Here is a 26,152-nt window from a genome sequence, read left to right as displayed (position 1 = left end):
TCGCTCTCCCGTTCCACCTGTGACATCGTACCTGGACTTCACCTTCGCTGGGGGAGGGGGCACTTAGTTAATAACCACTCCATGAAGACCACATGCTCCACTCCAGACTCTCAGCTGCATCCTTGCAGTGCATTTAAACTGCAGCATAAACAGCTGTTTGTAAATATTCAACATTGTCTCACACATATTATTTGGATCTTCAGAAGATGAAGTCGCCTTTGGGAACGACTCGTGTTGTTGTGGGTTTTTTGTTTTTCCTGAAATATATTTGAGACACTAAAGCCTACAGACGGAGAAAAGGGAAAGTGCAGTCATTGGTTGTAAACTTTTTTTTGTATGTCATGGTTTGCTCAACAACATTACAAGAAAAGTGGTAGCCACCCATGCTGTTTGTGCTGGTTTTAGGTTAAAATATTGGGCTTGGATAGCTGCCTGGAATCAGATATAATTCTCTTTATTCTAATTATGCTTTGAATAAAACAAATTTAGCAGCAGCAGTTATTTTACTAGACAAAACAACCCAGCTGCCGTGGTCGTATAGTACAACATAAAGTACCTCCTGCCCCCGATCACTTTACCTTGATAGAAAAGATCAGAAGGTGAGGACGAGATGAAGAGAAGCCTGGAGCTCAGAGAGAGCTCGACTGCACTTATAAGAAACCTTTTAATGTGAAGGTGGATGTAAGCCTAGCTCTGCTGTGTAAAAACTACAAAGTCCTGAAGATGGACTACAAAAAGCACCCATGTGTCAGGTTGTTCCATGCATTTGGTGGAAAAAATGAAGTGAAATTACATTTTTGACAAATTCGGATTCAACCTGCAAAACATCGTCCTTCACCTCGTGAAGCCTGAACCATGAAGTACCTGATAGAAAAATGTTTCTTTTTTAAAACCGAAGCTACAGAAAAAAAAAGATACATTTGGATAGTTTTAATTTGTATTGTTTTTGCTACATTTGCCATTTTTGTGTGATTTATTAGTAGTTTTTTTTTTTTAAAATACAAAATAAAAATCAAACTGATGAGTGTATATGATACACTTGGCATTGTGGGGTTAAGAAGCAGCTTATCACAGCGGCGTGATGTTCAAAGTTCAGCCGTGCCAGTTACGGTATCACAGTGTCTATCAGTTATGAGACTGCATCGTTACATTTCCTTTCTCCTCCTAAAGGAGGCATGAAAACACCTTTGCTTTATAATAATGTAGAGCCATGCTGACACGTCCAGATCCCGTCACTCACTCCAAATCCTTCCTCAGCAAATCCAAGTGTTGGACCACAGCATCAGCCAGTGCTACAAGGGTCACCTGACTGACCATAACCACCAATCACAGCAGGGCATCCATATCTAGCTTTACCTTACCATCTGATAATGTTTTCTAGAGTTGTAACTGGCTGGTTATTTGCACTGTGGATTTTTTTTAAGCAAAGTGTGAAACTCTGCATGAGATATTTGCCAGTTTTACTTAAACCATAGTTTTGCTGATCATTTCTGCAGTTTGAAACTTGTTGGGTGTTTTCATTGTTTTTTCCCCCAGTTTTGTTTCTTTCTTCTTCTTTTTTGCAGTAACAGTTTCCTTTTGTGCGTTTCAGGGTTTGTATGGCATTGATCTCGTGCATGTTGACCCTCTTTTGGTCATTATTTATACTGTTGACAATGACTTCAGAATAAAGATTGTTGGATACTCGAGTTTTGAATGGAACAACACCACAACACAGACTTCAAATTCATTCTTACACCCGACGGCAGACACTGTCGCACAGAAGAGCGATGACAACACAACATTTAAGTCAATGAGGAACTTTAATTTGTGCTACACATTTGAACAAATCACAAAAACAGGAACATTTAAAAATACATATACTTTTCTATTTCCAGAATGTTTACGTATTGATGACTGCTGTTTTTTTTTATACATATAGCAAAATATTTTTTCTCTCTTTCCAAAATAAGAAAAAATACCTTTGAAGAACTTTGTCATTTAGCAGATAGAGCAGCATACAATCATTACGCAACTTTTTTTTAAAAATGTATTAATTTTTTTCTAATAATGTGCAACAACAATCACTGAATGCCTGATTCCCAGCTATAAACGAGGCCTGTGTGAGGGAATTTGAGTGGAGAAAAAAAATCTAAAGAGAGTGAGAATGTGAGGATTGAGCAAAGAGTGGAGGAGAGGGAAGTGTTATAGAAAAATCTAATTGTGGCAGGAATCGCCGACAGCTTGACTCCTCTTTGGAGGCTGCGAAGATGAGAGAGTGCTTGGTGAGGAGAGGTAGACTGGGCAAAAGAAGAAGAACAAAACTGTAAAATGAATTTAAGGAAACAAGAAAAAGCAACAGTGTGTGAGCCGAGAACAGTAGGTGGCAGAAGTACCAAACAGAGTGGAAAAAAAAAAGAACTGTTGAAATTTGTGGTCATGTGTTGGTCCCGCCCTTCCCCTGACAAAAAACCCCCAAAAAACCTGAAACGAATCTACCAATGCAGCGCAACTGTCACCGCTGTAGTGTCGCCGATCGTCAGCTGTTAAAGCACTAAGTTACTCTAAAACAGTAAAGCCGTCTAAAGGTTAAAATAAAAGAACAAAAATGTAGAAATATTTAAGGCTTTTAAAGGATTATTACAATAATGCTTCTCTGTGCTAAGACGATCCAAAAAAAAAGTACGCCCAGGCTGCTCCGTTTGCTTTTTTTTTTTTACCGCTACTGAAACAAAAAAATTTAAAACAATCAGTTTGTCTACATTAGGTTAGCTCCACTTCAATCAACTCCATATAGTTGCCCGGTTCGCTCCTTCTCTCCCGTCCAGATGCTGCGATCTTCCTCAATCAGAGAAGCCTCGCGCCGATAAACCGCACTGGACTGAAGTGAAGCAAAAACTGCAAACTGCTGGTTTGTCATAACCTGAATTTCCTCGTATCTGTTCTCCAAAAACAACATACCTTTCTCTTTTTTTGCTTTTTGTTTGTTTGTTTTTTTCTTTTAAAGCAAAGGCAAGAAGAGAGACGTCTCACATTCTGCTCTTTAAAATGAACGTCTGCCTTTTCTCGTCTGAGACCGCTCGTTTGATGCCTTCTGTCTCGCTTTATCCTTGGAGAAGAGCCTCATGAAGAGTACAATCATATTCTTAAAGTCTCCTGGGCCTTAACAACCTAGTGTGGGTGTATGCAGCTGAGTCCTCTCTAGCCTTCTGCCCACGACTGTACGAAACGACGCGATTCGTCGACTCTTAATGCTGACGGCCCTTTCTGTGGTCGCGGGGCCGTTCGGATCTCACGTTCCCTGGTTTTACGTCAGGCAGCGACTCTAATGAGAAGCGCAGGAGAGGTGAGTTCTTTGGCCTGAGAGTGATAAGTAATGTATCTGCGATAATATCCAACATTCACGTAGTAAGAGTAGTGCTGAAATGATTTTATTATAATTAATAACCTTAAATCTGTGTATTGTCAGTGAATGATGGATTACATTTTTAAAAATTGTAATTCTAAAACTTCTTTTTTTAAATTTCAGCACAAATTCCAAAGGTTTCCTCTACTTTTGACCGAAGTGTGTGTTCTTATGAATTAATTCCCTTCTGAGAGACCGCCTGTCGGCCATGTCGGCTACAGTCGTATCAAATAAGTATAAAAGGCGACGCGTTAAGGGGGCGATAGAGAGGCTGTCCACTGGGTATCTGGTGCAAGGCCCTGAGTTTTACTGCCTAGCGTCATGGGTTTGCGATGCCATGGCAACAATGACAGGCTGCTGACCGGGTGTGGCTTGATGCTGAGCAGATTCGGGGCCGCCATCGTCCTCCATCTTTGGCCGCTTGGCCTGGGGCTCGCCTGGTTGTCCAGCTAAAGTTTCTGCACTGGGCTGTCTGCTCACCAACACCGGAGGGGAGCTAGAGGCCTGAGCAGCCAAAATCTGCAGAGGACTACTCAGACCTGAACAGGACAAAACACGAAACAAGAAAATAAGCAAAGGATCGTTTTGTGCATTTGTGAAATGGTAAATGAACTGGTTTCTACTCTAGCTGAGCACTCAAAACACGTTTTACTGGTCATGTCACACAGAACTTTCTAGCCCAAGTGCCTTATCTAACATGTGCATGCATATTAGATAAGGTGGTGAGCGGTTCAATATCTTGCTTTAAGACACTTCAACATGTATGCTGGAAAAGCCGGGGATCAAACTACTGACTGCTGATTAGTAGATGACCCGCACTGAGCCTCAAACCCCCAGCTGTGTGCTGTAAAGAGGTCGGCCTTTTTCTTGAATATAATGAAACCTTATTGTGTTTAAAGGACAAAAAATATCATCCAAAAAAAGAGTCTTACCAGATGCATTAGCAAGGCTGGTTGCTGTGACAACAGCAGCAGTGGTGTGTTTGCCATTCTGGGTAATGGGGCGAACGGGAAGTTGATGTAAACCTGGGGTCAGATTACGTGCTTCCCCGGCCTGCACCGCACTCTCCACAGTCTGGATCACTCGCTCTCTGGTCAGCTGGGCTTCTGAGGACAAAGCGTACGATTCAAACATGGGAACCCGTCAACAATCCAGCCAGATTTTGCAGTAATCAAACATTTGTCAGAATTTAGCATAATTTCCTAAATATCAGTTCACAGTATGCACCAGTTGGATGCTGTCCTGAAAATGCAGATCTTAAAAACATGACATAATGAGCAACAAAACACAATTTCACATGGATTTACACCAAACAAACCTCATCTCTTCAGGGAGAGTGATAAATGTGTCTGATTCTACAGCAAATGGAAATTAAGGTCGCGAAACTCAGAGATTTGGCTACTGTCAGCTATACGCGCTACAAGAAATATCTTGCGTTGCTGATTTGTGCAGTGAAGCTGAACAGTAAAGGTGTGACTGAGGAATAGCCCAGTATTCCCAGCACTGGACGGTAAAAACAAGGGGGCGTTAAGGATGTGAACAAGGCCACAACAGCTTTAAAGACTTGAATACACTTTCCTGTGTATCACATTACAAAGGATTGCATCACGCAGAAAAAGCATTTCAAAAATAGATTCTCTCCCACCCCCCCCAAACGGCCGTACCTCTGAGATCACTGTTGCCCTCTACTCCTCCAACAGCGCTGTACCCATTTGGAGGAACGCTGGTAACCACCCGCACCATGGTGACAGAGGGCTGAGAGGAGCTTTGGAACACATGGATGGGCTGGACTTGGCCACCGCCACCTGGAAGCAAAGCAAGGGCTTTCCCCGAGCCCGAGGACAGCGCTGTAGGGTGATGGGGAGTGGCCATGATGACAGGCTGAGCACTGACTGGGGAGCCTACGCAGAGGCAGACACAATTTACTTGATGCGTTTTAGCAAGCTTGTCATCTGCGGATCTTTGAAAGAGATTTTGTTTGCACGCTTACCTGGGGCGCTCTGAGAATACCTGTACTCAGGTACAGATGCCAGTTTGTTAGCCAGCTGTTCGTGGTGGTCGTGGGGGATAGGCGAGCCCTCCCTGCTCAGACACTCGGGAGTCTGCAGCCCGCTTGAAGGAGGAGAAAGAAGCCCCTGGTGGGTCGGGGATGCTGGAGCACTCCTAAATAACAAAATACAGAAAAAGCAGAGAAATCAAATAACTAACCAACAGACTTTTAGTAAGACATGCAGAGCTCCTCACTGTCAGCACCCTCTACTCATTCAGGCAAACCTCAGAACCACACTTACTTTGTTCTGTCCAATCAAATGATCGCAAGGAGCAGAAGCAGAGAGAAGGGAGAGAGGGTTAACTGAATCATTGTGTGTGTCTGTGTGTGCAACTTGAAGGCCACGGATGACCCACTGCAAAGCCCACCTTGATGACAGGGGTCCAAACGGGGTCCTAAAGCAGGCCACCCCTCTTTGCCGTCTCTTCCTGAAGGCCTGCTCCACCAGCTTGGCCTCGGAGGCAGAATCCAGACGCCAAAAGCTTCCTTTCCCCGGCTCGTCCTGAGAGCGGGCCACTTTCAGGAAGTAGCGGTTCAGAGACAGATTGTGTCTGATTGAGTTCTTGAAAAAGGAAAAACGTTTTGTCACTGGAAACAGAAGCATCAGTTTGAAAGAAGAGAAAGTTTCTTCCCAGCTTACTCGGGTAAAAGTTGTATTTCTAGACAAGACTACTGTACCTGCCAGCCCTTGTCTGCAGTGCGGTAGTAGGGGTAGTGTTTGGTGATGTATGCGTAGATGCCACTGAGAGTCAGCTGCTTGTCTTGGGCCGAGGAGATGGCCTGGACAATCAGCTGTGCATAGGAATAAGGTGGCTTGGACTCATCCTGGCCCAAAAAAGATAGACACGAGTCTAAATAAACATGCATTCATAATGACACACTCAGCTTTTTTTCTAAGGTTAAACATTAACAGTCGATTTCTTAGAAGCAATCAGGCCTGGATGTTTACCCGGGGACTGTCACCACCAGCTGACTCCGCTCGCTGCTCACTCCCCCCACTTCTCTGCTCAGCAATACTTCGCCTCTGCTCAGAAACAGCCTTGGCAGCATATTCGGCTGCTAACTGGAGGTCGGAGGTGATGTTGCGTCCGTAGCGATACCCCGATGACCCCGCCCCGCGCGGACTAGCTGGACAGGAGTTGGGAACACTGGGAAAGAGAGAGAAATAGAGGAAAGGGTTACCACTATGGTTTATGGCTACATGAAAAATGACCCACATAAGATGAGAGGCTTAATCTTGCAGTCAGTACAATACTTGTTTCACAGGCTTACAGTCACATTAACAACTGTAACTCAGCACACAGACAAGACAAGCCAGATTTTACCTGATAATTACATTAACTTCTCCAAGAACACGGGATTACAAAGGGATTACTATTGCAAAAAGGTAATTAGATTGCTGTTACTTTCCCGTAAGCATGCTGCATTACCAAACCGTGATTTTGTTTGTGAGAGTGTCTCGTGACTATGACGTGCGAGCGTGCGACGTCCGTGGTAGCAACAGATGTGTGTAGATCAACAGTGGATAATATGGAGTGCGGGACAGAGTACAACCGTGCAGCGTAACTCTGCGTGGGAAGAAAACTTCTTTCTACCGTGAAAAATTAAACTTCAAATCTAAGCAAGCACCAAGGACGCTGCCACGGGAATGTGAAATTCACAGAGAAACCCCACATCTTCCCACTTACATGGCCACTGTGGCACCGGGCAAACCTCCACCTGCCCCACTCCTGCTAAACAGGTGAAAATTGATTAAAGAGCAACAGGACTTAGTGCTGCTGAATCTCTGATTTAGTTAAATGTTTGCTGTGTTTTACTTGCATCTATTTAAAAGAATGAGTGAAAACACAACATATTATTTTATTTTATTTTATATGATGGAATATGCAGAAAATAGGTTTAAAAATTTTAAACACATTTCTTGCATATAATTACATTTTTGCTTGATGTAATGTCCATAAAGTTAAAAGATTAAAACTGATTAAACAAATTTTTAAAAGAGACTTTTTCATTTGATTCAATTTTGTATGATGGTTTATTCAGAAAAAACTGAACTGGGCTGAAAGGTCTACAGTTTTATTACCTGTTCGGGTTGTGTATCATGTTTTTAAAAGTAAAAAAGTGACAAATGATCTACATGTACTGGTCTTGTCCCAGTCTTGTTCAGTTCTGGACAGAGGTTTTCCATGTCCAGGATTATCAGTGTGATGAGGCCCCTTTCTTGCTCTGTTTGGCATCAGTGGGAATGAGGTGCTTCTACTGGCCTCTAAAAGACAGGCGCTATCATTCTGTTCCCTGTTGGCCCCTCCCACTCACAAACAGTGGTTATACGACCTCATGTCATGTCTAAAACTGGAAAAAATAAGACATTCACTCCAAAATTCTTTCAATTTTTTTTTAATTTTTCAAATTTCAAAGCATTTCAAAATCTATAAGAATTTTTCAGGTGCATTCACTTTTGTCTGTGTGCAACTCCCTCATGTCAGGTGTGGAAATACAGTGTACAGGTCTAGGGCAGTGACCTGGGTGGGAATGAATGGGATTATTTTGCAGGGACTATTATATCCGGGGAAATATTTTACTTATATATTTTTTTCTTTATTTCACCTCCCCCACTTTTTTCTTTTTAAACATTTTACAGCCTCAAGTGTTAATGACCCCAAATGTAAAAATCATCTGTAATCCTTCTCTTCTCCTTTTGTTTATATGTATAAAGGAAAAACTGTTAAAAAAAACAAACAATGTCGTTTTATTACAAGTAACTACGTAATAAAGTAACTAATTACTTTTGAAAATAAGTAATCAGTAAAGTAATGGGATTACTTTCTTGGAGAAGTAATCAGTAATTAGTAACTAATTACTATTTTCAAGTAACTTGACCAACACTGGTGTCAAGCTCAAACACCGGTCATTTCCAGCAGGTGTGTGTGTGTAGACAGCAAAAATCTGACAGTTCAGTCATTTCAAGATTTTATTAGTAAATCCTTAAAACCATAATTATGTCAGAGTGCAAAATGAAGACTACACGATGTAATAGTGAGGAGTAACTAAACTGTACAGCGTGAAGGCCTGTTGAAGCATTTCTAATCTTCATTTATATTTTGCATTTAACATTTGTAAGATAAGCATTTTTTAATTTTGTTCGTTATTTACCATTTCTATGAAATTTGAATAGGACTGGAAAAACACAAAAGAATAAGAATCCACACCTCAGAGTAAAGCAAAACACACAAAAGAGAGACGTGAACTAACTGTCATGAAATGATGTCCCTGGCCACTTCATGTGGTTCCCAGTAAAACTTAAAGCAACTGTTTCATTGTCAACCCTCGGCTCAAATGATTTACAAATGTGGTGTTTACAAAATTAATTATTAATATATTATTAATTAAATTAAAGTCCAGTAATAGTTATTTTCCTATATATCCATACTGACATTTATAATGGCTAATAAACAGAAATGAAAAAGTAAAGAGGAGATGGAAGAAATACCCTTGGAGCATGCTGATGTGGTCCAGTTTTTAAACCAGAGGGCAACGTGTTTGGAAAAGCTGCAAACAACCAGCTCATTCGGGCGCAAACAAATAATCTACTCTTTGTTGTGACAATGAAACAAGTTTATTTTTCAAGTCATGTAAATATATGTGTTAGTAAAGACTCAGAAATAATTACACATGACAAATGTTGAGAAAATAAGATTAAATGTCATGTGTCAGAAAGAAAGAAAAAATATTGGCCGATATATCAGATTTCTTAAATCACCAAATATTGGTATCAGTATCAGCCTTCAGATCTTATACTGGTTGAGTCATAAAAGGCTTTGCCTTACACACAAGAACTAGATCTGAAAAAGGAAAAAAAAAAAACAGAAACACACAACAATGACCATAAATACATTAATTATTAACTCGGCTTTATCTGCTGCTGTTGTGAAAGAGAGACAGAGAGCACAAGGAAATCCCAGCAACTTCTCATACAGTACACACCTGCTTCTGTTAGTAAAGTAAACAATGGTTTCTGGGAGAGTCAGTAAGCTTTGATTTGCCTCTAGCAACAAAGAGCCACGGATACAGACGGGGGGGGGGGGGAGTGTGTTTTTAGTTTGTGGCTGGAGGAACTAGGCTGCAAGCTCTGTTTTCATAAACTCAGAGCTGAAAAATGAATACGGACTAACACAAACATATTTTTGTACTTTTCGGAAGTACAAAAAATACTGAAATCTGTATCCGTCAGTCTGCTAGGACTTTGTTATTTGTGCCTCCACGGGGGAGCAAGGGTCATCTTTGCTTTCCCCCGGACACTCTTAAAACAACCATCCCCCCGCGGGCCACGTGCACGAGGCCCTGCATTACAAGAGTGCATGCTGGCAGAGAAAGGAGAGTGCAATTTTACGCTGTGCATTTAAGTTGCCAAGCAGGAAAAGTCACTCTTAGCACCCTGTAAGAGGGACCACGTGCTTTGACACAATACTCTTCCGCCATACACAGCGGTGTGTATGTACCAGGAAGGCTGGCCCAACTATGTGCCCGAAAAAGGCCACGGTGAGAGCGGCGCAGAAATGTTTGAGCGAGCGTCTTTAGTGTCTGTAGTGTGTCTATAGTGTTTCCACGTGCGAGAGAACAGGAGCTGAGGGTTGAGTTGGAGGGGCAGGGGGCTCGGAAAAGGAAACCACTAATGGACGGGAAAACGGCCCACAAGCAAAACAATCTGCCCTCGATAGCCAATCGCAGGCCTCGAAGCGGCAGCCATCCCATATAAGGCAAGCACGCGCGCTGACATTGGTGGGGATGCATGATGCAAAGGCAGAGAGAGACCACCAGAGGGCACGCACAGCTCCGTCGAACACTCACACATGACGTGTATATTTACAGAGCACAGATTTCTTTTAAACATGTGCCTTCACAGCCTATGAAACTCAAGCTTTCTCTCTCTGAGTGCAGATACAAGCACATCTTCAGCTAGAGTGCATGTCAGCAGCGCACAAGACACTACACTTTTGTTTCACAAAAAAGAAACTAACAGCTCATCTGAGAACTTTCATTGTACACCCAGCTTTGTTTTAAAACTCCTCCAACAGATCCTCCTCTCTCACTGATACCCATTTACATAAATAAGACACCGAAAAAAAGATTTTTTAAAAAGGGTTTGTATTTAATTTACTCATTTCTTTTTTATTCTTTTTGGTTACTGTCTCCTGTTTCTTTTTATACAAGTACTGTCTGCGTACTTACGCGACCTCTTCCACTACAGTACAAGCTTTAATAATTAACCAGATAATACAAGTTTTATTATCCGGTTAATGCAAGTAAATCAGTCTTATTGAGATATCCAAACTCTAAAGGTATGTTTTGATCAAATTTGACCAAACTAACAAAAAAGTGAAACTGAGGATACATCCTGTATATTTCTCTTTCACTGAAGTTTCGTTAGATTTCCAAGTTCATAAAATTGTTTCCGCTTCCAAGTCGATTTTTTCTTTTTGTTTTAGTTAACTATTTTATCCCCACATCTCGCTTTTAGTTTGATTTAACTATAAGAAACATGGTTGTTAACACATTCACGTTACACACCGACACCAGGAGGAGACACAAACTCTGCATCTCAGAGGTGTTCAGCTAATTTTAGAGAATCCACCATAAAACACGAGCCAAATCAAAGCGTGTGCTATAGTGACCGTTTGGGAAATAAGGGAGCAGCTAAAAGTACCTCTAATACTAATCAATACTTATTGGAAAATAAATGTTTTCTTAATTATTGGGGATTGAATGAAAAGGCGCATTGAACTAGTTTGGCAAGAATTCCTTCCAAAGAAAAACATCCTCCTGCTTTAACTGCAAATCCGGACGGCCTACTTTGCATTTATGAACGCTGCTTGAATTGATCAGCGTCCACGTGATTGTGTGTCTGGTGGCTTACCTGATGGTGCCTGTGGGTGAGGGCAGCGGAGAGCCAAACGCCCTCATGTGCTCTTCGTGCTGCTGCGCCGTGGGAATGCTGATTTTAAGAGGAGAAATTTGGGGCAGAAGCGAGCGAGCGGGAGACTGCTGCTCCCTCTCCCGGTGCTCCTCAACCTCCAGGAGTGACATGAACTGGATCTTGATCGCCGTGCTGGGAAAACGAAACATGCACCTAAAGAGCAGCAGGGAAGGGGAGGGCCACAGGACGGAGAGAAAACAAAGCAAAAAAGAGAGATGATGTCATGTTGGTTCAACCAAACAGTAAAGCATTAAAACATTAACAGATCAGCACTTCAGAGTTGTGTTTAAACCTTCTCGTCAATGACAATTTAAACATTTCCTGTGCAACTAAGTAACTGTTATTGCAGGGGGAGATGGTGAGATATGACTGAATTTGAGAAGAAGAAAAAAAACAGCTAAATGACAGGTGGTGACATTGTTTTGTCAACCAACATCTCCAAGGGCAAGAATAAACATTCAAACTCGACATCATTACACGTTTTACAGCAAAACACAAACACCCGTGCAGATCTCCCTTAATAATAAATCATAATGAGACTGCACTTCCCACGTAACTGCACCTCCTTTTCTATTCTGCTTTTAAACAGGTCTGAACAACCTCCTCAATAAAAAGCGAGGATCAGTCACAGGTCCACGTTAGTTCAAGCCTAAACAAAGCTAATTACATGTGTGAGGGATTTGGTAAATGTTTTACAATGGAAACTTAATGATTGGTGACTGGTTGTTTCAATTTCCTCCCAACTGACTCTGGCAGCAGGGTCGTGTCTTTACTGCACCCTTTCTGATCTCACGGCAAAGATACTGAAGCCCCGTTAATTCTACAAAAGAAAGGAAATATCCACAAAGGATCAGAGTGTTGAAAGATGTTCCAGACACACCAGTCTGATAAAGAGAAAAAAAATTACATGAAGAGAGAGAGAAAAAGATGAAGCGTTCTTCCTGAAAACCGGCAGCTGTCACTGGATTCTTGAAAACACTGCTCACAGCTGTTTTGGCCTATAGTGCTCCATCCTCCAGCACCAGGTGCCCGGGCACAGATAGCACGAGGCCCTGCGGCAGCCCTGCAGAAGCTACAGCTTTTGACAGCTGAGGTAGAAAAGACGCATTCAGCAAACAAAAGGAAAAAAAAGAAAAACATCTTTCTTCTGGCCTTCAGCTCAATGTCAGACAGGCAGAGAGAAAAAACTCACAGGACAGTTCGACTCGATTTCACTAAAGTAAACAGAAAACCTGGAACAAGCTTGAGTAGTTAAACTGGACCAAGAGTTAGCTTCTTAAGCAGCAGCAGTAGTAGTCTACTGTGTGGATGCATTACTCCAGCTAGCTAATTTAGGACTTATTAAGGAGCTAAACAAATGTAAGATATGGAGGAAAATGGGGAACATGGCTACTGTCTGAAACAGGACTGTGCACTAGGGGTGGGCGATATATCGAATATACTCGATGTATCGCGAGGTTTTCCACATACGATGGTTAAAGTGGCTTTATCATAACCATCGAGTATAAGTTGCCATGCAAATAACTGTGCTGTCTGCATGCAATTCACTCAAGTTTTTTTAATCCCACACGCTGCCAATGCGCACAATTTCCTACCCGGCACACTGAGCTGAGCATAGGTGTTTATATTTCACCAGATGGAGAAAAAAATATGGTGACAGTGCGAGTTTCAGATGAGCGAGAGAAAAGACACTTCGCTGCTGTTCGGATTTCACAGGAAGGAACAAAATTCTGTAATTTGCAAAACATGCCAACTATTGTCGTAGCAGTACCACGAATTTATTCCACTGCAAAATTAAGACCGTTTTAAACTCTGCATGTGAACATCTCCCCACAGACCAAAGAAAAAGTTAAATAAACCAGCTGTGATACCTGTGACTGTTCTTGGTCATCCGTTTTTCCATAGTCACCTTCTAGACTTTTGTTTCTATAATTTGAGGAAGTCTTGTACAATTTTATGTTAAAAGCAATAAAAAAATTAAAAAAAAAAAAAGCACCTATTTAGTTTTAGTTATGTTTTTGTTGTCTCATGAATTAGTGCTTGAGCTCCTTTTTTGTTGCTATGATCTTTTGTTTGTTAAAGGTCTAATGTTGACCACAGAAAGAGACTTACGGTCATAGTTTTTGTCATTTGTGAAAACAGTGTGTGCAACTGATGCTTTAAAAAATGGTTAAAATAAAACATTTCCATTAATTTTTAATTTTTTGTATTCAAGTCAACACTGAATGGTCGCTTTGAATAAGTACACAAGTACAATTTTAGGTACTATATGGTTGAAAATGGTTTGAAGGTTAGTTAAACTTACCATGATATATATCATGTATCGTGATACAACCAAAAAATATTGCAATATCAAATTTTCCTCGCCAGCCCTGCTGTGCACTTTATAGCCAAGCTGTGGCAAACAAATGTTGTGTTCAAATAAATCTGCATAATAAATAAAGCAAGTTTGTGCTTTTTTTCAGTTTTTTCAACAAAACTGTTTAATACATCATGTTTTTTTCTAAGTGCGAGTAATTATGTTAAATAATCTTGATCTCAATGCTGACCAAAATAATTGCGACCAATCAGTCCCAGCTTGCAGCAACAATACAGTAATTTTTCAAGATAAAAGTCAATACATGGCAGATATCACCAAATTATAAATCTATAGATTTTATTGCACATTTCAAGTGATGCTGACCACAGAACATGATTGGTGCCCCTGTCTGCACTCTGTGCTTCTTGTCACAGAGACTTAATTGGAGGCTGACAAACTGATTATGAGATGTGACATTGGGATAAATCATTGGAATGGTATATGGAAATGTGTCCCAAAGAATAGATGACTGACATTGCAGTCAATGGCCTGCATTTGGCCTGCATTTGTATAGCGCTTTTCTAGTCCCTAAGGACCCCAAAGCGCTTCACACTACATTCAGTCATTCACCCATTCACACACACATTCACACACTGGTGATGGCAAGCTACATTGTAGCCACAGGTGCACTGACAGAGGCGAGGCTGCCGGACACTGGCGCCACCGGGCCCTCTGACCACCACCAGTAGGCAAACATGGGGTTAGTATCTTGCCCAAGGATATTTGGCATGCAGCCAGGAGGCAGCCTGGGATCGAACCACCGACCTTCTGATTAGTGGCTGACCTGCTCTGCCACCTGAGCTACAGCCACCCCAATCCATCAACTGATGCACACATGGATATAAAACAGGAAACATTATATTCAAATACATTCTGACGCCTACATTCTGATGAGATTGGAATTATTTAAAAGTTCTATGTTTGATCCATTTAATCGATTTTCATGATCTCTGGAATTAAAGATTTACTAATGCTACACTAAATTTATTTTTGTGTCAAGTTCTTACCAATATTCAACGCGGAGCAACAGACACCTTACCATTACATCAGTCCTTCAATCAGACCTAAAACACCATGTTAACACAAATAAATTCAATACAATTTGGAAATAAACTGGATATTAATTAAATAAACAGGCTTTAAGCATCAACTAATTGTTGTTTGATATTCTTTATAAATACTGTGCTACCCTTCAGCCTCCGAGTAGACATACCTGTGTTATAAATGTGAAAATTCTCTGATTTTCAGAAAGGTTGACCTCTGACCTTGAAGTCAAGGTCACTGAGATTTTAACTTAACAGAGTTTTTCAGTAAATGCAACCATTGCTTTGATTTGAAAATTTTACGTTGCCTCCTATACACATACACATATATGTATATTTGGTTAATTAGCAACCAAGGCTTAATGTCTATTTGGTATAACTTTAGCAAGCACTTAGATCTGTTCAAAATGCAATCTATTATAAATTTTATCTTGATTTAACTTCTGATTTTTACCTATTTAGAATTGCAGGTTAAATATTTTCTTATGTGTTTAAGTCTCTGTGAAATGAAGATGGAGAGGAAGGTGGGGAGAGAGAGCTGGAGAAGCCATGCAGCGAAAGGCCGATGGTCAGCTAAACTGTCGAGCTTTTTCCTTCATTTTCCATACAGTCCGTGTATCTCACCTTGTTGGGTTTGTCTAATAAGCCACTTAACATTCAAGCAAAACAAAAAACAAAAAAAACCCTACAAAGGAAGTTCAACATAACCGGGCTTCTTTCATTGTGTTAGCAGACTCGACAAAACCTAAACCCCAAGATTGAGTAATTGTTACCACAACTTATTAACTTTCTCTGTTAAGAGAAGCTTTCCGCTTCAGACTCTGCATGCTGCTCATGTGAAAGAAGAAGAAGAAAAAATAATAATAATAAAAAAAATAAGGTGCATTTCACAGGTCACGTGACTTCTTCCACACACAAAAAATGATCGCTCTGAATGCTGCCTACTCCAGGGAAAACGGAAGAGAAAATGGTGATTAAAAATCTATAAAGACCATAAAAACACTACAAATAAGACAAAAACTTAATGGTGCAGAAAATTGTTAATCTTTGAATTTATCACACATAGCATTAAAATAAACCAAGGAATTATTTTATCACTGAGTGCGCTCTCAGTGCACATTATTTTTAAGGTGACGGCTGCATATCGGAGCTCTGAAACTTTAAACTGGAGCCATTTAAACGTTAGCTTACTGTGCCACAGCGTAACAATGGAGACGTGGGAATTTAGTTTGTCACAAATCAAAGTGATATTACTTTTATATATCTGGTGTGTGTTCTATGTTCCAATTCCAGTGGTGTAAAAGAGACTTGGCAGCAGATTAGAATCAAGTACAACAACATTTATACTTTTTCTGCTTCACCAAATAAATACATGCATTCCTGTGAAATGCACTGTTTGTGTTACAGTCACTGGTTTTAGTAGGTACAGCTTAACAATTTGGACATGTAACACACATTTTCAGAGTATTGGATTTAAAACATGCTGTAAATGAGAGAATCAGTGAAAACATGGCACTTCCAGACATTTTTTAACAGAAACTCAGAACATAACCTGCTCCTGACCATGTTATATGCTTAACATCGGTAACCACGGTGATTTAACCAGGTAAAAAGAGAGCCACTTTCATGACACAGAAAACACGACACAGCTCGCTAAGCCATCAATTAGGGCTGCCACAAACAATTATTATTTTTGCGATTATAGAACTATCATTAGCTTACAGCTTTAAGTGTTTAAGGTATGTGCTAACTAAAAATAAAGACAAGATGATAGTTTATTGAATTTAAATGAAATTTGCAGATTGTTTCGGAGAAGTTTAATAAACGCAGCCGTCTGCTCCTTGCTATCTAAAATATAACGGGACACTGGAGTATATTCTTGAGCATCTCACACTTCTGATAATCAGCTGTCTGCTTGACGTTTATTCAGCTGTGTAAAAACTATAACTTTAATCTCAGCCAAACCGATTTACTCAGGAACAAATAAAATACTGAAAACAATAACATTTTTAAGTTATCCAAGTGACTTATATATCGTGTTTAACCTGAGTAGCAAAAGATGGCGGTGGGTTTGAAAACAATTTGCCGGGAGTCCGGTGTTCTCACGGGCTCTAGTGAGCCTTGAACCCCGGCTAGCTATCGAGCTAGTGGGTAACAGCCGTCTCTGAAAACGCGAAGCGCTTTTAAAAATATGTGGTGTCTTGATAAACTGAGCAGATATTTGAAGTTTACACAGCAACATTCCCGTCTGAAAATATGTTAAACGTTTATTTTGTGACCCAGAAAGAATAATAAGAGTAATATTAACCTCCTAACGGTGTGTTCACACCGAACGCAATGGACGCGAACAAAAACGCCCCAAACGCCCCTAATTTGACGCGCGCACATTCGCGCCTCAACGTGTGTCCAAGAAAAATCCATCGCGCGTGAACCGGAAATGTGGGAGGAATGTGGGAGGAAGTTGTGCCAGACGGTATCTTTGCAAGATGGCAGCTGTCGAGCTAGCGCTTGAAGAGAGAGTCTCCCTTCTCTATGTACTGTGGAGAGCAGAGCAGCGGCGTAAAAGACGTCCTCGCCGTACCTGGGTCCATCAGGTCCTCCAGAGGCGTGAGCAGTTTGGTGAGTTTCACCATTTGCTCCAGGAGCTGCGCCTGGATGACGGCCGATTCCAGCGATATCACCGTCTTCCCCTCGCCCAGTTTGAGGACCTGCTTTCCCGCATCGGTCCCAGAATCGCCCGCCTAGACACCAATTACAGGCACTCAATCCCACCTGCAGAGCACCTGTCCGTCTGCCTGAGGTTAGCAAAAGTATTTAATACGGTAGTCCTTTATTATTTAATTCGATTTATGCTGTTATCAGTGTTTGCAATGATAGCATGGCTGTGGTGTCATATCAAACTGTAGCATTAGGACCACTGAGTTAACCTTTGTAGTGATACTCACTCCTTTTTATTTAGACCTGGTTTAATTCTGGGATAGTTGAATATTTGTATATAATCACCGCAGACTGTTTTAGATTATATCTAATATATATATCATGTAATTATCCTTATAATTACAAAATGTTTTATGTAAGATTTATGTTTTGTAATTTGGGAATTTGAATAATGTATTTTGTAACTGCAGGACACATTATACTCATTTTAAACAATTTTGTCCAGGTTCCTTGCCACCGGGGACTCCTTCAGAACCATCGCGTTCAGTTTTCGAGTTGGTGTGTTCACGGTGAGCCAGATCACCCCCCAGGTAGCGACGGCCATCTGGGACTGTCTAGTGGACGATTTCATTGCTGTGCCTTGAACTGAAGACTGGCGGTCCATCACAGAGGGATTCCAGGAGCGCTGGAACTTCCCTCTGTGCTGTGGAGCTCTGGATGGGAACCACATCCAAACAAAGGCACCCCATATATCATAGGAGACACACACACATTGATATACACTAAATATTTATTCCATTTCTTTTTTGTGGTGCCCAAATTTATGCACCTGCTTGATTAAACAATTATTGCACACTTTCTGTAAATCCAGTGAACTTCTTTTCACTTCTCAAATATCACTGTGTGTGTCTCCTATATGATGTATTTAACTGACATTTTTTATTGTAACAACGATTTATACAGGAAAATGATGGCTATTAACAATGTTGCCCAAACTTTTGCATCCCACTGTATTAGTATATTTTGTCATTAGTATAATATGAAATAAATTCTACATGTGTCAAGTCGTGTGCCAACGTTTGCTGTGTAGTAGAACTGAGACATTAGTCATTATAAAAATTTATTTGAAACAATATTAAAATTCTCAAACAGAAATATATTTTATATATTTATGTTTAATGTAAGTATTTACAGAGAGACAGGAATAAAAACGACCAGCTGCTCTCCAGAGCAGGAACAAGGCTGAGGAGGAAATGCTCCATTGGAGACTGGTGTGGACTCTTCAGAGACTCCAGGATGGCCAGCTCCACCGCCGATGGACCGTCCTGGGACCCGTCCCTCATCTGCCTTGGAGCTGTCCTCCTCTGTGGGCCTGTAAAACAGCACAAAACAAAGAAATGAGGAGACTGCTACTAGATTTTAATTTCAAAAACCAAACAGGATATATTCAGATTGGTTGTAGACATTTAGTAAAGGTGATCACAAGGCAATCCCACCGAGTAAAAAGCTATCAGTGCTTGCTGTACATCTGATGCTAAAATTGTGGTGCAGGAGCTCAGGGACTGGGGAGCCAGGAGAAGCAACTGCGGATGCTCTGCTGCAGAATCAGTTCTATCAATACAGTATTAAATGTTAACAGGTTGAATATAATAATCATAGAGTAGACAGTGGTCCCTCATTTATTGCAGCAGGGGTTCTCAGAATAACTAGCCCCTGGCCACGCACTTTATACACCGTTTTCCCCACACACATGAACATTGGTCACAGTTCTCACAATTGATTCTCAAAGTGCAAACATTTGTAGATTGCAAAACGTAAAAGTATTATTATGCCGCGGTTTGTCTTCATCTGCCCGCCACTTTCGTGCGCCTTTTTCCCCTCGCGGTGCAGGTGTCTATTTCCGAATGAGGGTCATAGTTATGGGTGTTTTTGTGCTGTTTTTTCTATTGGACGTAATGGTTATCAAAACCAAAGGTGATAAATTTGGCAAGCGCAGGAGACACGACACGGAGCAGATTTGTCAATCAGGCTGCAGAATGCAATGCTGTACTGTGCAATAAAAAATCAGCGAAAAAGCGAAGCAGTGACGGATGAGCGGGACCACTGTGTGCTGTTTATTAATAAACAATAAAATATATTCCTAAATGACAACATGCATAAAAGCAGAACGGTATTTGTACGTCAGTGGGAAAATAGCAGTGGCTTTCTAGCTTTTGTGCGGCTTCCCCAGGTCAACAAAAACTTTAGAGAAAACTTAAGAGAAATGAATGAACTTACCAGGTTGCCCGATCTCTTCACATATCTTCCTCCAAGCTCGGTCCTTTATATTCCTGTCTCGGTACAGAAAGCAGCTGGTGTCGTACAGCTCCGGGTTGTTTGCTACCGCATTGATTAGCCTTCCCCTCCATTGAAGTATGAAGGGCTTTAGCTGGATCTGCCCCTTTGACCTAGGTCACAGCCACGTCACCAGGCTCCTGATTGGTTGTCGCGGCACGATTTGACGCTGGAGTTCAGATTTTTCCAACTCGAGCGGTAGACGTGAAACGCGCGTATGCACAAAATGCAACACAAAAACTCACGCGCGTGGTTTTATTCGCGCGCCAGACGCGCTACACTGACGCAGGTTTCACGCGTTTTGGCGACGCAAATCTGCTTCCGAATTTTCTCGGGACCCGCAATCGCGTGTCATCGCGCTTTTCCATTGACTTTACATGTAAAGCTCACGCTCCATTCGCGTCCATCGCGTTCGGTGTGAACACACCCCGAACTCTCCCACGGCATGCATTTTTAATTTCTCTTTGATATTTGGGCATATTGGGGCCGGACGAATGTAAAAACAAAGAATCACCAGATTTTATTTTTACCTTATTTTTGTCTCTAAGAAAAATGAGAGCCACATATGAGGATATTCATTTAAAATTTTGATAGAACAGTGGCAGTACAACGTCCTCGTGAGTGGATATCAGGCCCTTGTGGAGCAAAATTGAGTATTTTGGTCTAAATAACCCAAAATGTGATGTCCACATATGTGGACGCCAGGTCCTAGGAGGTTAAAACTAACTAGCTGCCGCCATTGTTGGAAACTGAGCAGGGCCGCGATGTGTCGTGCTATGAATTCTGGGACAGTTCCTTCTTCTTCGGGGTTTAACGGCAGCTGGCATTCTTCTTTGTCACTAGCAGCATGTTGCAAAAAAAAAAAAAACATGATTTGTTCTAATTTCTTTAGCTGAATGTATGAAAAGTGCCAAAGATAACAAAGTTTGTCTGGATATAGAATATTTTTTCAAAAACTAGGTGATCCCCAAAGATCTATCTACAGCAGAAAGCAGTATTTGAAAGCCGTGTCGTTAAAAAAATGTAAAAATAGGAAGAAAAATTTGCAGGATCTCAGTGATGCACAGTTGATGCATCTACTGTTCACTGAAGCCTCATTAGAAGTGGTCTCAGTGGAAGGGTGGATATCAAGAAGGCATTCTTTAAAAAAGGCAAAACTGGGAGAAAAGGGTGAGGATTGCCAAATTACAGAAGAACTAGACTTCTAAAAACAAATCAGAGGCAACAGGTCTTACGAAGTGATGAAATCAAATTTGAAATTTGAGGTTCAATCAGCGTGCATGGAGGAGGTCAGGAGGGAGATACAGCATTTAATGTCTACAGCATGGTGAAGGCTCTGTCATGGTTTGACAACAGTGTTAGAGATCTTGTTTGAAATTATGGAACTATGAACACAGAAAAGAACCATCAGATTTTGATCCACCATGCAATACCATCTGGAAAGCATCTGATTGACAGTGGCTTCATTTTTCAACATGGCAATGATCTCAAACACATGCTAATGCAGTGTTTCATTGCGCACAATGAAACACTCAGTCATGGACTGGCCTCCCCAGAGCTGAACCTTAATATTAATGAAGCAGCGTGGGAGCATATCGACAGAGACTGTAATAAAACAAAGCCAAAATCTAAGGAAAAGCTTTGAATGTCATGTAAGAAGCCTGGAGAAATATTCCTGAAGACTACTTAAAGAAATCAGAAGAAAACTGCCTTAGAAAACAGACTGTTTAAGAATAAAGGTGGTCATATCATGACTTTTCAAGTTGTTAAAATTGCACAAACTCAAAAACAGAGTTTCCAATTATTGAAACCTGCAAACATACATGGAAATAAATCATATGAGGCAAAAACAGCCTCATATGATTTATTTCCATGTATGTTTGCAGGTTTCAATAATTCTCAGCCCCCATTTACCATTTTCATTGGAAAACATAAACAAATGAAGGGTGCTCAAGACTTTTGCACAGTCCTGTATAAATTGATAAATTACTATACACGAGTGGCAATATGTAGCTGATAAAACACAAAGCGAAAGCAAAATTAAATTTACTTTTTTAATCTAACCAATCATTTTAGTCACTTTTTAGGGAAAGTTGCACAGCATTTGTTTGCTCAAGCTTCTTACATTAAAGTGTTTGTTGCTGCTTCTGTCTTATATAAGGGTAAACTGAATTTTAGAGCAGAATTTGAAGGACTTTTTTGCTAATAGTTTAATTTTTCTTCCTTTGAGAAAATTAATTCTAATAAGCCACTATCGTTTGTTTAGATCTGCACTTAATCTAGCTCAGTCTTTTTTTTTTTAAATTAAATGTCTTTTTGCTCAGCAGTATCATAATGAAATTAATTTGCAAATCATGACAATGCAGAGAAATTGTTGTCTTTCATATTTTAACTCGGCGCGGTTTCGCTAGCTCTGTAATCTCGAGAAAACCCTCCAGGGCCAAAGCAAACCAAGCAAACATGTCTGTGGCCTTGGCTCGCAAGTCAGTGTTTACTTCGTCATGTGCGCCTGCAGCGAGGATATCGCCCCAGTCTGCACTTCCGGTTCAATAACCGACACACCCCCAAACAGTGTTTCGAGCCAATCAGAGAAGACAAAGACACCCCCCACCCAAACACACTCATACTGCCTCCACCCTATGATTGACACATACACAAAACCGAAGATTTCCGTTTGTAAGCTTGCAACTGTACTAAACAAACCAGTGAAAGCAACGTGTGTAAACGCGACAGCTCTGCAACCGCAGTGGGAAAAAAAAAAGCTACATTCCACTGTACCCGAAATATACAACAAAAAAAGAGGAAAAACGTGTTTCAAGTTTCAACATTTACCAAAAAACTCCCGTCTTCCTCGAAGAACCGTGAGATGACATGTCTGGGATGCGTTTGTTTACATTAATGTTTACGTGACACGTCGGCCAATAGTCTGAGAGCTAGTAGCGAGCATAATCACTCAGAAGCTACAAGGTGTGCTGATTCGTTTATTTTGAAAATTAGATTACTTTAAAAAGTTATTTCAAAGACAATATAACACGCCGTACTTATGCAAAAACACCAACCAGTTGCAGCACTTCGAAAGAAAAAATAATAATTTACTAACTGCTTATGCTTGTCAGCAGGCCGGGGAAATGCAGCTAGGTTTGCTAACGGCTAAAACTAGCTAGACTGATTCACTCATTCAGCGGGTTGAAGGCAAAGCTGAAGGGGTCCACTAAGAACATCCGGGCAAACTGAATATTAATTGAATATGACAACATAACATCGCTGTGAGTTACACTGGAGACCTGACAACTTATCGTGTTCCACCTTTACTGTCCAGACCTAGGCTGCCATTACTATGCAACACCAAGCCGCTCTGGTAGGGGTGTCGTGACAAACTTTGTACCCCGGACAGGATAGGTGTCCCGTTTGGCCCTGTCATCGTGGAGGTCGTTTTGTATTAATGTTCTCCCCGTCAGTGTTCAGAAATCTATTCGTGAGGCTAACGTGGGTTTACAATTGAGTCGTTTTATTGTTTGAAGTAACCGCTAGACCTCCACTGTTAATGCATAAAATAAACTTTAGTGTGACAAGCCCTGCGACGTCCAGCCACCGTGTTATCACGGGAAGCCTGACTGCAGCGGCTAGGCTTAGCTGACCGCACTCACTCTCTGGGTAGCGGCAGTGGTGGCGCCCCTCTTCGCTGGAAGACCCCGTCCACGAATACACCGTTCTTGCCCAGGCACCGGAGGGAAAAGCCACTCGCCTCGTCGTAGGTGATCTGCAGGTGCCGTCGGGAAATGAAACTCGAGTGACCCATGTTGATGTCCACGGAGCCGTGAGAAGAGTTCCGGCCTATGGTGACCGTCCTTTGGCGCATGACATACTCAAAGTCCCGGCCCTCGAGCCTGGCCAGGGCCTGCGGAGGAGTAGAAGCGAGCCGCACGGGAAGAATCCCGGCGTCTGTGCGGGCATCCATCACCGGAGGACCCAGAAGGGCGAACGAGGGCTGGTGAAAGGTGTGCGAGGTCACCGCGACGCGCACCGGGCTGCACGGAGCCGACTGTAAAGCTAGCAGGGCTCGAGCCCCGGTGTCATCCCGGTAGTCTGCCATCTTCTTTTGGAGGGTCAACACACTCGCACGCGCACACACTTAACTTCTCGCACACACAGAGTTGCAACGTGAGAGTTTTCAGCCAGGGAACTTGTTCACTCCGTGGCTGACGAACAACATGGAGTCCGGCTCAGTGGAAGAACAGGAGCGGAGTCTCCGGGAACCGGACTGGTGCTGCGTTCAGGGACACGTCGTCATAAGCTCACTTGACTGTCACACAGCAACTGAAAAGCGACAGCACACACTATGTTGGCGTACCTTAAAGTAATATCACTTTCACCTTTTCACTAAAGGTTTCAGTGAGAAATATTTAATCCGACATCATGTGACGGTTCAAACATGTGCTAAAAGATCTGTTTAGTGCTACGCATTGATCTTTTTGGTTCAACCCTCTGTGAAATGCACTAAATAACGATTTCCTTGTATTTAACGATTCCGAAATGCCCAAAGTTTAAAAAAAGAAGGAAAAAAACATTTTGCACTTGAAACTGAAAGTAATTTGTGTGATTTCTTTGCTTTGTTCCCCATTCTTTAGTTTCTAGTCTAGCCCTGTAGTCTAAAACTGTGTTTTCATTTCACTTTTTTTTTTTTTAAAAAACACGATTTTTATTGGTTTATTAGGCTGTGGGTTTTTTTTTTCCATTACCGTTTTTGTAATCTTACCTTTGTTTTAGGCCTGTTTATTATTTATGCCTGTTTTATCTCTATTTGTATAAACACTGACCAAAATGAAACACGGATCTCATTTGGTGCCCCAAACAATGAAACATGTAAATATATTAGTTTCATCACTTGGCATCCATACACAGAAATGTGTCTTTCTCCACAACCAAATAGGTTAATTATTTACCAATTTAGGGCACCGCTCCAAAGGTTATAGTGAAATGAGGCACAGTACTTTCAACTTCATTCTGTCAAAGTGAATGAAAAACATTACTTACAGGATATTTTATTGTGCTTTAAAAACATTGCAACCAACTACTATACAGCATTACGGATTTTCCATTTCAAGAAAGGTCAAATGCAAAGTCATGGTTTTACAGTTAAGAGCTTGATTATGTCAAAATTGGATTAATAGTTTAGGGAAAGTAATCATTAGAAAATTAGCAAATATTTAGAGGTGAAAAACGTGTTGTCTCTCTTTAGAGAGGCATGGTTCCACATGAGACAGAAATTCAAACAGATTTGCTAAGAAGTGACATAATTATGCATTTTAAAAATAAACCCTTTTATTAAATAATTGTGTTACAGAAGAGACTTCTGAAACAATACATTATGAAACAATCCTTACAAACTGCTATCATCATGCATATCATTTATTTATGTAGTATATTTGAACACAGTGCAGTGTTGTTTCTTAGATTTTTTTTAAACAGTGTATTTAAAACCAAGTTGAAAATAAAAACAAAAACAAATGCAATGGAAACAAACTGCACTGCAGTTGCACAAAACGGCTAAAATAAACATTTTAGACAGCATAGCCCGAAACAAAACTCAGCAATGATTTTAAACGAAAATGGCAGTGAACGCCACACCTGGGGCCCTCTGAACGGACATGGTTCATGTGGTCACAAAAGGAAACTGGTGGTTGTGTTCAGTTTCATCACAGACTTTCTAGGATGGTCTCTTGAGATTAAAATCTAGCTCTTATTCATAACTGATCATTCTCTTTCACTTTCACGTCTTTCCTGGATTCTGGTTACGGTTAGTGCCCAAAAGACTGCACGTACTGTCTAATATAAATAAATGAAAACGATGCAATTCTCATATTAAAGCTTCTAAAACACAAAGTATATATTATTGTACATTTGGGCTAAATCCCATTTTAGTCTAATCAAGTGATATGGTTCTATAGTTTTGATGTAATGGCGCGGATTTCAGCTATTTCCAGCGTCATGTAGTCCTCCAATCCAACCTTAAGAACATTTAGTGTTTGCACTGTAGCTGGTTTGCCCGCCTCAGATTTTTTTTTTTATCTCTAGCCTCTGTTTATAAACATGGAAAGAACAAGATGGACTAAAACCCGGAGAATGGATCAGTGAAGGGGCAAGAGCACATGAACTTAAGGGGAAAAGTGTCCACTCGAGGGCGCTGTTAGAGCAAAAAAAAAAGAGGCTATTTTACTTCAGTGCTTCATACAGATATACATTTCTTAAGGTAAAGCTTTTTTTTGTTTGTTTTAACATTTGGTAATTAATGCTCTTACACAACAGCAGAAATCACTCTTGTGTCTTTATCCCACTCAGGTCGTCCCCA

General features: G+C 41.0%; 1 protein-coding gene and 1 long non-coding RNA gene across 3 annotated transcripts; both read right to left on the bottom strand.

Moving 5' to 3' along the window:
* Nucleotides 1-3,489: 3,489 nt before the first annotated feature.
* Nucleotides 3,490-24,364, bottom strand: foxk1 (forkhead box K1). Of its 2 annotated transcripts, none has more exons than XM_026171557.2 (9): nucleotides 23,451-24,364; nucleotides 11,350-11,562; nucleotides 6,385-6,583; nucleotides 6,114-6,260; nucleotides 5,804-5,997; nucleotides 5,376-5,548; nucleotides 5,050-5,286; nucleotides 4,318-4,491; nucleotides 3,490-3,924 (listed from the first exon to the last, which is right to left on the bottom strand). In XM_026171557.2, the coding sequence occupies exons 1-9, from the start codon at nucleotides 23,894-23,896 to the stop codon at nucleotides 3,692-3,694; spliced, it is 2,016 nt and encodes a 671-aa protein (XP_026027342.1). In that variant the 5' UTR covers nucleotides 23,897-24,364; the 3' UTR covers nucleotides 3,490-3,691. The 2 variants fall into 2 exon arrangements, with proteins under 2 accessions (XP_026027342.1, XP_080159215.1); XM_080303089.1 differs by having other exon boundaries at nucleotides 4,318-4,488.
* On the bottom strand, nucleotides 18,625-19,872 carry LOC145429494 (uncharacterized). The gene is made up of 3 exons (XR_013909742.1): nucleotides 19,747-19,872; nucleotides 18,966-19,080; nucleotides 18,625-18,841 (listed from the first exon to the last, which is right to left on the bottom strand). It is a non-coding gene; the product is annotated as an uncharacterized LOC145429494 (long non-coding RNA).
* Nucleotides 24,365-26,152: the final 1,788 nt, after the last annotated feature.

The sequence above is a fragment of the Astatotilapia calliptera genome, chromosome 6, assembly GCF_964374335.1.
Source record: "Astatotilapia calliptera chromosome 6, fAstCal68.1, whole genome shotgun sequence".
Classification (NCBI taxonomy): domain Eukaryota; kingdom Metazoa; phylum Chordata; class Actinopteri; order Cichliformes; family Cichlidae; genus Astatotilapia; species Astatotilapia calliptera.
This window is presented reverse-complemented; position numbering and strand designations above follow the sequence as displayed.